Source organism: Lepisosteus platostomus, chromosome 1, assembly GCF_059453375.1.
Source record: "Lepisosteus platostomus isolate fLepPlt1 chromosome 1, fLepPlt1.hap1, whole genome shotgun sequence".
In the NCBI taxonomy this organism is placed as follows: Eukaryota; Metazoa; Chordata; class Actinopteri; order Semionotiformes; family Lepisosteidae; genus Lepisosteus; species Lepisosteus platostomus.
Window position 1 is genome coordinate 56175619 of NC_142611.1, and position 13715 is coordinate 56189333.

Consider the following 13715-nt stretch of genomic DNA (forward strand, 5'->3'; position numbering starts at 1 on the left):
AATACAGTACATTCTGGTAATTAGAAGTGCAATTTCCCACCATACATGCACAGTATGTCTCCTAACAATGGGTTTATGTTGTGTTGAATATATGGTGTGTACTGTATGTGTGATATCGTTTATCTGCTTGCAAAGCAAATTTCCCATTTTGGACAATAATTAATAATTGATTATACTTATAAAGCGCTTTACAGGCAATGGGGACTCTCCTCCACCACTACCAATGTGCAGCCCCCACCTGGATGATGCGACAGCAACCATAGTGTACCAGAACGCTCACCACACACCAGCTATCAGTGGGGAGGAGAGCAGAGTAATGAAGCCAATTCATAGATGGGGATTATTAGGAGGCCATAATTGGTAAGGGCCAATGGGAAATTTGGCCAGGACGCCGGGGTTACACCCCTACTCTTCGAGAAACGCCCTGGGATTTTTCATAACCACAGTAGAGTCAGGACCTCGTCTCATCCATATGATAACGGAGCCTTTTCATAATATACTGTCCCCGTCACTATACTGGGGCATTGGGACCCACAGACCGCAGGGTGAGCGCCCCCTGCTGGTCCCACTAACACCTCTTCCAGCAGCAACGTTAGTTTTTCCCTGGAGGTCTCCCATCCAGGTACTGACCAGGCTCACACCTGCTTAGCTTCAGTGGGCCGCAAGTTGTGAGTTGCTGGGTGACACACCTGCTGAAGTAAGTAGAGAAGAAGCCAACAGAACTGTACAGAGGCCTCCAAAGTTGATAACCACACTCTAGACATCAATCTAATCAAATGCTTATGATTTAAACTCAAGAAGGTAGAACACAAACAGAAACGAAAGGTTCGGAAAGACCTGGAGTAATTCTGCCTGGAAGAATGGTCAGAAATCCCCACAAGAACCTCGCACCACGAGTGTTTTGCCAGCGTTATCCAGAGCATTTACCAAAGAGAGCATTTACCACATGTGGGTGTGAATACAAGTGAACTTCATTTGTTCTGCACTTAAATTATTGATTTACTTGGCTGACGCTTTTATCCAAAGCAACTTCCATTTAACACATTTATACAGCTGGGCATTTTATAGAGCAATCTGGGAGAGCTAACTTGCTCAAGAATTCAACAGTAGTGTCTCACATGGAATTTGAAAGCACAACCTTCCAGGTACAAGTCCCCAGTACTAACCACTGCGCCACAATGCTGCCTTTTATTTGTTGTAAAAACGAGGTAACAATCTTCACATTCTAAGCATGTGAACTGATCATTTCCATCAAGGTCCAGGTGCTTGCAAAAGACTGCATATGCACAAGCAATCAAAGTGATAACGGAAGAATTAAACAGTTTTTTTCCCTATCATGCAGAATGCCAAAATTACTTAATGTTTATTCCCTGCCTTAAGTCCAGATCACAATAATTCTGACAGTGCGATCATTGCTGTAGTTCAGAAGTACTCACAAGTGCTGAACAAACAGATGACTGAAATTGCTGTGTATTCACAGCAGTGCTCTAGGGAACATGAAGGAAAAATTAACTGAAAATGCAAAACTTGAACATGAAAAATAACTTCAAACAATAAAAAACAGTGCTTCCTTTATTAGGACAAATGTTCAGTGGGGGGGCAAAAGACTAAGATACATATCTTCAAATATTCCAGAAAAATGACACTGTTCAGATCCATTAAATAAGGGATTTTTAAAGAAAAAAAACTTTATTTTTCATTAAGTGTTGCATACTTTTCCAGAAATGTATTGCTGCTTGAATACCATTCTGAACGGTGGCATTCAGAATAATGAAAATACTTGCATTCATAAAGCCTGATTGCAAATCTTCCCTTTGAGATGTCAATGAGTGTGGAGAGTGTTGTCTGGAGAGCCACATCTAATGGAATGGCTAATCAGTTACGAGATATCACGTTATTCCCACTTTGGGGAAAAAAAGCGTCCAGAATTTTATAACTGTTGAAACATGAGAAACAGAAAACCCTGTAGTCCTTCATCACAGGAAGTAATTTTAGGTCAAAAATTACAAATATATCAGTATGAGCACAACTCAAAGAAGACTGAACTAACGTCACAGATGGAGAACTTTAAAGATATTCAACATATTGGGACAAAAGCAGAATTAACATGGGGACTGTACTAAGATTTCATTTCTAGTTTCTGATGTGAGTATTTGTATACTCAGTTCGGGCATTTTCATAACTTTTAATAATAAGGTACAGTAGAGCAATGCAGAAGGGACAATCAAAACGGTAAGAAATGTTTCATGGAATTAAGTCCATTTCAGTCATGCTCAAATGATTCTTCTTGTCACAAACGTTAAAAGGATTTGTTTTTCAGAAGCCATAGACTACACAGCAAATGCATGAAGGTAAGACAATACTAAAATTTGAGCACTCTGGATGTACTTTAATACCTTGGCAACATAGTGGAATTCCAGCTTTCTCTTTCTGACATGCCACCTGGTGGCATTTTGATGGGATTAAAGGTGTAGAACTCCTTGATGGTCAAGAAGAAAGAACAGGCAGCTGCAGTGTCTCACAGTTGTCAAACCAACAACTGCAGGAATTTCTGTTCTATGCTGTTGAAGATGCTTTTCAGTAGCAAAATACTAATTTTGCTATAATTCTACCGCTCTCCTCACAGCAGGCATTACAGTTAAAATAAAAAGGGGAAAAAAAACGTATTTCTTCATAAACTTACAGGTTTTGGAATTTTAGGAATATAAGACATGAAAATATAGACAATAAAAACAAATAAGCTGGTTTTTAAAATGGATGTTTAAAAGAAATTGTTGTTAAAGATGTTAGCTGAATATAAGCAAGTGCCTACAAATATAAAGCATTAGACATTCACTGTCAAGAACAGTGATTTGAGCTTTGTGTTTTTGAGCACCTCTGGAAAACCCTTGATGGAAACCTGTTCTTTTAGATGTATAATTAATCACATATGCATATGTATCATTCTGCATTCTATTTTAACTAAATATTATGTAACAACTTTATGTGCAGTGTTCAAAAGACACCTGTACCTCCCTCGATCTGAAAAAAGATATGGACTCATGTGACTGAATAATGAACAATGAATATTCATGTGTAGGTGTAACACAAAGCATCCCAGATGCCAGCGTGACGGGAGCATCTCTTTCCAAGCAACGGATTGGTAATCTTACACTGTGCTGCTTTAGATCATATTAGTAAAACAACAGAGCCCAGGGACTCAATAAAGACGCTGAGCCCTACTGTTTAAGCACAGCATGTATTCAAGCACAACAAAGATATACCACATTTTAAACTGATTGTTTTGTTTTTTATGACTCTTACAAACTTAAGAATTTGCTTCCTTTGATCATCAGAAATGAAAATCTCCACACTAATTTTCTTTCTAAAAAAAATTATTCCTTTGATGATTTAAACACATCAGAATGTGCCGAATGCAGGAATCTATTATTAATTTACTTTAAAGAACAACATTTTGTACAGCAATAATTGTACAGTATACTATTTCATTCTGACTTTGATGAAAAAAATCAAACCCATACTTTAGCTTAAGACACAAAAAAATATTCAAGAGTATTCGCTTCTTAAAAATGAATAAAGAGAAAATGTTTTGCCGTTACCTTCTTGAAGTAAGTTTGACATTTATTTTTCCATTTGGCCAAAGTTTGTGTTTAGTCATCCACAGAATTTTAAAATATGTATTAAACCAGTATCAAACTCAGTTGACAGCTGGAATGAGAAGAAATTCAGCTTTTGAAGTGCAGACAGCATGTTGGACCAAGCCAGAGAAGCGATACTGTGTACTGGATTAATCTGGGTTTACAATTTGCTTTCAGTCTGTGTTCTATCTTGCAACACTGAAACAATCCCAAGTGTTTCATCTCGGAAGACTGGGGTTCACTTTCACTAAAGACCAAGTGTGAGATGAGCCCATTCATCCAGCTTGATTTGCTGGTTCTCTACCACACTGTGTAGCACAGCACTCTAATTTGTATCTTAGCAGCATGAAAAATTTTATCGGAAGGCAAAAGTACAAGATGAACTGATAAATGTATAAGAAGGTGAAAGAGTGTTTAAAAATATATACTTTAGTTGCATCCCCCACCACAACTTTACCAGAGGAGAATTGTCCTTCCTGTCTACATAAGTTATGACAGGTTACAGATTCATCATCAACTTTTAAAAAGGGAACACGAATATAGGAAAGCCTACAGTCATTTTAGCAGTACAGCTCTACTTAAGGAAACCTTTAGACTTTAATTTCATATAGCGTCTTTCCCGACATCTGTGAAAGCTTTTACAAACCTTAGAGCAGTCAATAAAAATAATGCAGCTGAGCATTAGCCCCATAAAACCTGCTTCAGTGATTAATGAGCTCACAAGGGCATCCCACAGCTTCCTTCAAGTGGAGAATGGAGCTGGTACAAGATGAAAATTAGGCAGCTAGTAATCAAAGATTTTTATTCAAGTATTTTTCACAAGTGTTACTGTACTTTACAAACAATCAAACACTGCTGCAGAGGTTCCTGGCATATCTACTATTTTCACGAGTACAAATGCAGTGCTGGATTTTGTTCCCCCCCCCCCCCCCCCAAAAAAAAGAACCTTTTTCAAGTACAACACCTGGGGTGGACAGAACTCCTATAGCGCACATGTGCTCTTTCCAATTCTGGCTACAACAAATCTCTATATTGCACCTGCAGCGCTATTATGCATTTTCAGAAACTGCAAAAGAAAAAAAAAGAACTCTTTCAGCCATGCTTTCAAAAGCTGTCATACATTATCAAAGTCACATTTTGTGCAAAGAAATCACAGTTACCAATAACAACATCAAATTAACACTTTTCTATGTGTATGTGACTAAGTATACACTCATAAATGTATACTCTAAAAATTACTAGCATTAGGTTAACAGCAAAAAAAAGAAACATGGCATAGCATATAGCATGCATACCATATAGTATGCTATGGAAAGTGGGTCTAAAAATTACATTACTTCATAGTACTTCTAGATTATGTCTTTGGGCTGTTATGATATTCAATATTTTCCAGAAGTGTGAACATTTCATAGGCCACACTATCACATGAGCAAACATCTTATGGTCAACTAGAAACAAATTAAGTACAATTATTTATGCACAGTGGTCCCCATTTGTTTCAATATTCCGTCTAAGTTTCTGGCTGCGGTGTCATTTTAAATAATTTATAAATTTGCAAATAAATCTGCCTTAAACACCATAATGCTAAGTTGCAGAATAGCAGTGATTTGCCGACATATTCGATCCCCAGCGTTGACTCATAAGTGATTGCTCATCTATAATCATTCGCAAAGGAAAATTTGTAATGACATTTAACATAACTTATTTTGAAGTTACAACAAGACCTTTAAACGGGTAAGAAACTTTCTGAATAAACTGCATTACTATTTTAGTCAGTCCTCAGAGCAAAAACAACTGAACCACTGAAGTCACATGCAGGAAACGTTACAGTTTTCCAGAGATACAATTAATTATCATTACACTGCTCCGTATTATTTTCATAATTACTGCCATGCTTCAACTTCAAGTACCACTCACATGCGGTGCCATTAAACACTGATGGCCATCCGTCAGCTGTTAATAATACATTACTGACCATGATATACATTGAATGTAAGTAATTTATGTTGAGCTTTTCCAAGTGCTGAGAAAAAAAAAAGACAAGCTGGAATTATTGACAGCACCAGCATGCAAATTTACTCATTTATCTTGTCTGGAAACACCAAGTGCAGTTTATTTTATCTGGATAATGCATTTCATCTACAGAAAATCCCATTTGGGAGCACTACACTTTAAAGACAAAACTATAAATTGGCCAATAACTGCACTTGTATACAAATATTAAAGCTTTGCCTGAAATAGCCTCAACAGTTGCATTACGCTAGTTGCCCAATGAATTACAGGTATTATATCTTCTGATTAGAGAGGTGAAAGCCCACCATTACTGTAAGTACATGCTTAATGCGGATCAGCATGATACAGAACCTATTTTCCTGTTGACTTGCAATATGATAAAGGTTATATTGCATAAATGAAGACAATTTCCAAAGCAGAAGGACCTCCAATAAATAAGGTTACATATCTGCTTATCATAGAGGTGAAAGCCCACAATTAGACTAAGTACATGCTTAATGGTGATCAGTTTGTTATAGAGCCTACTTCCCTGTTGAGTCATAATATGATAAAGCCAAAGTCTGCATAAACAAAGATTTTCCACAGCAAAGCATTTTCATTGTGTGTGTGTGTTGGGGGGGGGGGCACATTTACCTTGATAATGGAAAAGAAGTATGACTTGTGGTTTGATTTTGTCTTTCACTAGGTGGAAAGTATTGATTACATCTTGCCATAAGACTGTTGGTCACACTGTAATATTAAAAAAAACCACCAACATGAGCACATCGGAATGAGACAAGATATCAAAATGATAAAAAAAGCACCTGTTTGCCATTACACAAAATTTTTAACATAAGGTCTCGTTCCATTTTTTCCCCAGATACAGCAGCATTGTTTTAATAGACACAAGCAGCAGACATGAATCAGCAAAATGAAAGATCATGCAGATGCATCACTGTTGCAGCGTGATTACATTTCTTTCATTTATTTTTACAGATAAAAATGTATTTGGGGTTATTCCCTTTGCTAAGCCTCAGATCACCATCTCAACAGAACATAGCACTTAGCTACAGCAGACAATATAGCATATTTTTAGTACTCACTGGATACCACTTTATCACAACAAGATAAAAATCAGAGGTCCAAACTGTTGAGGTGTAGGGAAATAAAATAGCCAAGGTTTCTGGCTCAAGGCAGTGTTCCAAGCAAGCGAGCACGAAAAGTGAAAATTAAATATTCTGTGCGTTCCCTTCCCTTTGAAGTCATCAAATGTTACTTTTCTACTTGAAAAATACACAGGAATCTTTCAATGCCAGTAAAAATGTTAGAAACCAGCTCATATATGGTAGGAAAGATGCCGTCTCTCTGGCACTGTGTACAGTGACATGATGGAATGATGCCTGTAAACTACAACTCTCTGGGGACAGTATTTCCCCCCCCCTTTTAATGTCTGGCTGCCTGACCATCTCTTCACCTCAACACCCAATGTCATTTTTCAAGTTAGCGGTTACAGCTAAAGAGAAGCATGCTTACTCATATTGAGGCTAGCTTATTAAAACAAACTTTTATTCTTGCTCCAGCATTAGTGCATGCTGGTTATTATCTGCCTTAATATTCATAACATTCTCGCAATGCAAATATCATGTCATATAAACAATTCTTATTCTGTTGTGTTTCATACGCAAGGCAAATATTATTTAGTGAAAAGGCTAGAAATATTCTTAAGTTTCATAGTTTATTAGATTTCTCAACACAGGAGAAAGCAAAATACAAAAACACAGAAAGGAATTGGTTAGAATTTCTTTGTAACAAAACAATATAAACATTTAATCAATTGCATCACTGTGAATGATCTTACAGTACATTTCTGTCCAAGAAGGCTTAGAATATTAGGCAGAAAATCATAAATAAAAATATTTCAGACAGTTTAGTAAGAAAACATATGTGGCGGAACTTGCTTTAAATTTCAGAAAAACAAAAGCTTACCTGAATTGATTTTTTCATTAAAAAGAGCAGGTTCCCTTTCAGACGGCACCATCTCTCTCTAGTGTCTGTATGCACACAAAAAAGGGGAAAAAAAGAAGACATGTCTTTAAAACACAAGCAATACTTGTTTTTATCTATGTATAGTAAAAGATTCACAGAAGAGCTCTTGCCTGGGCTCACTCTATGATGCTAAAAGAAACCGCGTTAGTATTAAAGGTCAAAAGAAAAAACATTAAAGATTTTCTGCTCTGGCCGGCAGCTGCATGCATCTGACAGGCAGCTAAATGCCAGATAACTTCCCAGAAGGTTCCCGTTTCCCTGCAGCTCAGAGATTTGGTGACTGCAGCACAAAACTCAACTAATTTTTCATTGGTCCTTGCTTCTTCACTCAGGAGGGACAGAGAGCCATTTGAGCAAAAAAAAAAAGAAAAAGGGAATTAGTTGCAATCATGAAACAGTTAGAATAGAGAAAAAAGCTCCCGTGATATTCCTCTGAGGCGATGCTTTTACAGGAAATGTGCCACAGGGGATGACCCTATACTGTATGTGGCAATTACAGGAAATCACAGAGAAAAGATCAGTCCTGTAATGTTTATAAGCCCCCCTTATCTTTTCTGCCATGGAATCAAAATAAATGATATGCAAATATTGCTTTGGCTAAATATGCAGTGTTGTATAATAATTCTTCATTAGCAGCGACTTATTTTAGCACACAGACTCATACATAGTCACACAGAGATCAGAAACTATGTACTTCAGCATAAAGACTTGGTCCTCTCTAGCCTCCCTTTGCCAGAGAAACAGAGAGAACCCTCAACTAACCTTAAAGACATACCGTACCTCATTTTAAGAGAAAGCACCCCTCTTTACTGCTCATGGTGAAAAGCCTTAATAGAAAACACAGAAACTCAAACAACAAAGAGCCTTTGTGCATTTGGTCTGGCTAGAGTTCCTATCTTTTGGTACAGTGAAATCCTCTTATTTTTCCTGTTTTAAAACAAATACAGGTTCTCTCATAGCAGACATTGTTGTCTTAAGGGCTGCCTTAGGTGTCTATTTCCTCGTCCTTCTCAACCAAAAATTAAAACCGCAATTTACCCCACGAAATAAGTACAGTATGTTATTTGGTTAGCACAGGTGTTGGCTTTATTGAGACTAAACTCAATATTTTCTGATCAACCGAATGAAGCAAATAAAGTTTAGAAATTTTTTTTAAATGAGCCTTCCACAAGAGTCTTTCAGAGTCTTTTTTTCAAGCAGGCCCACCTGCACTGAAACTAGCACTAACAGAACCATCTTAAGGAGAGATGAGAACTTTAACTTTTACATCCAATCTCCTCCTGTGGAGGAGCTGAAGGAGGAAATGAAACTTAAAACCCGAAGGTAACTCTCATCTTTGATTTTAATTATAATACAACCTCATCTATTTACAATGTGGTGCTTCATGCACATATTAATAGATCCTAAATAGGTTAAACAGGTTCTATGGCATTAGAATAAACCAATACAACTTTGTTCTGGAGTAGCTCCAAACAAAGCAAAAGGCAGGATACATCCTGGACAGGATGCCAGTCCATCACAGGGCAAACAGACACAAACACACACACACTCACAGCAGGGCCAGTTTCTTACAGAAGTCAATTAATCTGCCAGTATGTGGTACGTGGAACGCTGCCAGGTGTTACGCCATATGACCCTGGAACTTTAAGTGCACTGAAAAACTGGGACAGGTTTTCATATTTTCTATTTTAATAAAATTAGTTTGTGTCGAATAAGTAGCCTACATACTACGATACTGCGCGCGCTAATACTTGAGGGGACACAAGAGCTACAATGTAATTACATACCATTGTATAGGAATGCTTTCTACGGACGAAAGCGACCAGTTGTATTTAAAAAAAATTAAATAGCAAATACGGAGGTAGGAGAATGTGTGTGACTTTGGAACAATACCAATGTTAGAAATGCAGGAAAGCATAGAAATGCATAATATGAACGCTGGCAATCTTGTGAGCACAGGAAAGCATGATAGATAACAGAAAAATATTTAAGAACTGTTCTAGGTTAATTTGAGAAAAATACACAGAGTGTCTCTGTGTTTCGCTCCCATGCGCATGAAATAAAAACTTCTTTTAACTTCTGAGACAAACTCCTGAAATGGAAACAGAGAAAAATGCAAGCTTGCAGATTGCTTAAGCAGGTAAGCACCAAACTACTTGTGAAGAACTTTGTTTACCGTTGGCAAAAGAGCTGACACGTATTATGTGTGGAGAAAAGGCTGCTAGACAGATCGACCTGCTGCCCCCTCCAAAAGACACAGTCAAACACAGAATTATTGATATGGCGGATGATGTCAAAAGTACGCTGATAGAGTGCATTAAGATGAGCAGATCCTTTTCACTGCAATTAGATGAGTCTATAAATGTTGTTGATTTGGCCAATTTGCACGTTTACGTTCTATACGAGTTTGAGGGCATGTCCCATGGGGACTTTCTGCTCTGTAATCTGCTATCAACAGGAACTACAGGAGAGTACATATTTCAGCTTCTGAATGAATTTAGCGGAGAGAATGGCATCGGCTGGATAAAATGCGTCACAGTTCGTTCAGACAGTGCTAGAGCAATGACAAGCTGACACAGCAGTGTAGTTGCAGGAATTACAGAGGTTGCTCCAGATATGAACTGCAGCATCCACCACGAGGCCTTGGCCGTCAAGAAAATGCCTGACGATTTAAAATCTGTTAGACTCTGTTGTGAATTGTATCAAGGCTCGACCAATGAATTCACATCTGCTTTGCTCGACTAAACAGACTCACCCCTCTCACTGAAATGGTGCTATTTTATTGTTTATTTTTAATTGTTGTTGTTGTTCCTTTTGTCATTCTGTAAAGCGCTTTGAGAAGCCGCCTTTAAAGGCGCTATATCAAATAAAGTGTATTATTATAATATTTATTATACGTGTATGTGAGTGTGTGCGCGCACGCACTGAGATTTTCTGGAGCTCCTATGAGAAGATGACTTGTAGGTGGTACTTGGATGCTTTGGTTTGATCAGGGGTGGTACTTGGTCCAAAAAGTTTGAGAAGTACTGACCTAGAGGAAACCCATGCCAACATCGAAACTCCACACAGATAACATCCCAGTAATTGAACCCAGGGCCCCGGTGCTGCAGCAATGCTAACGACTGGGCTGCCTAGATATACTTATAGTTTTCCTAATTAAAACATATTGAGTTCCTTTCTGGTTTACAATAAGAACTATCTAGAACCAATTTATCAGGATAATTAACAGACACTTAACTATGTTAATGAACCTCAATTCATTGAGGTATACACCCTCCCTGTATTAAGATGCATCCATTTAGCGTAATCATTCTTAATACAATCAGTTAAATGCAAGAAGTAGCTTGTTTCAGAATCTGCAGTTAAGGGCTGTTTGGTTTTCCTGGAGGCCTTATAAGACAGATCAGTGGATAGTTTCATGCACACACCTTGGTTGCTTGTTTTTGCTCTGTCTCATTCTAAATAAAGGCACGGGCATGACTCAAGACAATCAAAAGGTCAGCAGCAACAACAAAATCTGCCAAGATAGGCTTTTAAAATCTCTGATCTCCTTGCACACCTGTGACATGGCCAAGGAACACATTTCTGAAGGACATTTAGAAGGAAAATTTGTAAATATCAAATACAAAAGGATGTTGCCTACAGCAGACAGGAACATGTTACCGTATTAGGAGCCTCAAATATGTGGCTGTAACCAAGAAAGGAAACACTCAGAAGTGGAGGCTGATTCCTTCGTCAGTCACAACCTGGACTCCATCATTAGCCAGTTATGAGCAGGATTTCCTGAATGGGGATCTGCAGTAGGCCGAGTGATGCCAAGGTGGGTTTGAATCATCACTGGGATTTGATGGGCAACTATAAAAACTTACAGCGCTGTAAGTGAGAAAGTTAGCACATCTCAAGGTGATGTAAACTCTCCTGGGGGCATACATTGTGAAATATCGCAGATGGTACTGGCAAGTGTATATTTCAGAGAAAAGCAGGTACAATCCATGTACATTAATTACAGATATTATTAGAAAAAAATATTTTCGGGAATTGGTTAAAAATTGGTTCTCTCAACAAAAAAAGTATTTGTAGAACAATTTATATTTTAACCATTAACCACCCCTTTTAGAATCAGAAGTGATTAAGTGTTTTAGACACAGCTCTCAAGCATCAACCTTAGCAAATCAAAATTATACTTTACTTTTCAAATTTAAGAGACTACAGCCAATACAGACATTAAATACAAGACAGTTACTATTTATATAAGGCATTATAATGCATTATCTGCCACAGATTGAGTATGATTCAAAATGAGATTTATGTAAGTTTGTGTGTTTGAAATGAACACATACCCACATTTTCACTGACTTTAGTTTTTTTCCAATTTTCTATTATGACAGTATAACTACTATGTAAGTAGGTGATGTTTTGATGTTTCAACTGTTAGACAAGAAATAAAACGATTTGCGAGTTTGTTTGCAGATATAGTAAAGACGTACCAGCCTGAAATAATGTAATGGTGATAGGAGCCAATATATTTTTAAAGATAATTTGCTAAATTTTTAAAAAACCCATCATACGATAAGCAATGTTCAAATTTTAAATATACTGTAATATCAGGAGTGCCTGCTGATTCTCTTGTTATTGTCAACATTGCTATCTAAAGAACAATGATCAAAATGTAAAATGATGCCCACCAAGTGAAGCAGTAGGCACATCAAATAGTCGCTGTTCAAATTGTCATCATACATCAAAACATAGACAATTTGCAAAGAATTCACCAGAATTCTCTTACTTAAATTCTGAATACAGTTACAGTTACATTCATCATTCTCAATCTTCCAGGATCTGGAAAGGTTAAAACCATGACATCCTTAAAAGAGTAAGACTGGCAGCTCATTTTTCTCGTCTATCTGTTCATTGACAATGTTTCATTTCACAATACACCCCCTGCATCCTCCTCTCTTTCAGCTTTTAAAAAGACCCTTGTACTGCACTAAGCAGTTTAAAGTAAAATAGTCAATGCCTGAACCACAAAAAGCCATATCAATTATATACACTGAGTGAAAGTACCTTAGGAACAAAAGAAAAGAAAACATGTACACAATACAATATGCCCCTCAGAAGAAGGGTAGTTTATTCCAAGGTCCTAGTTAAATTCCACATTGGGTTCATACAATATGGCCTTCTGAAAGTTCCCCTTTAATTCATTTGATGAAGCATTTTCTCACTTGCAAACCACTGTGAGATCCTTTGGGATGTAAAGTGCAACATAATTGCAAGGCACTGTTAATAAATACTAATGATGTAGTATTTTATAGTTTCAGCCCCCAGAATATTAAAGTGCAGTCTTACGTACTTTTACAATCTGAATGCTACTTATTGGCCTGGAAGTAGGGTAAGTAGGTATTTTATTAATTCCGTGTGGGAAATTCAAGTAAATATAATATTCCTGACTGAAACCAGCACAGAAATAGTTTCAAAAATAGCGTACCATGATCAATAACCTAATCAAGAGGAAAGAATAAAGTAGAGGGGACCACAATATGAGATTCCATAAATGAAATTTGATGAAATGTTAGAGAAAGTGGTATAAAAAATTAAAATGCCAATCTGCACTGCAAAACTTTTGTTTTCTACACATTTTACTTTGTACAAGTCATACTTATAATACAATCAAGTCAGCAACAACATAATAACTTTCAATCTCAAAATGTTCAAAACCGTATTTCAGCTGTTGGGGCAGGGATGCTTCAAAATGAGCAGCTGGAGTTTGCCAACAGCAGTACCTGCTGTTCTTCATTGGACTCACTGAATAACACAAATCGGAATGCAAAACATCTTTATACAAAGAATACTGCATATTAAACTTGTCTCAATTCTGAGAAAAATAGTAAAATAATAAAGCAGCACACCTACAGAAATGGAGCTGATGATTTTCCATCTCAGTTTTTTTTCTATCCAGCAGATAAATAATTGAAATACTCTCAAGGGATGAAGCACAGAAAGTGCGAAAGGTTCCTGTCATATGCTTCAGAACACAGGGATCTA

At 37.2% G+C, this 13715-nt stretch overlaps 1 protein-coding gene across 7 annotated transcripts in view; it reads right to left on the bottom strand.

The window, feature by feature from the left end:
- inpp4b (inositol polyphosphate-4-phosphatase type II B) overlaps positions 1-13715 on the bottom strand; it is a 408611-nt gene that overhangs the window by 367158 nt on the left and 27738 nt on the right. For 6 of the 7 annotated variants that reach the window (XM_088633072.1, XM_088633066.1, XM_088633061.1 and 3 more), the window contains one exon: positions 7617-7681. In XM_088633072.1, the coding sequence (XP_088489198.1) occupies positions 7617-7681 (65 nt within the window). Of the gene's footprint in view, positions 1-7616; positions 7682-7786; positions 7934-13715 lie in introns of those variants that run through there. The other variant, XM_088633087.1, reaches the window with a different exon arrangement.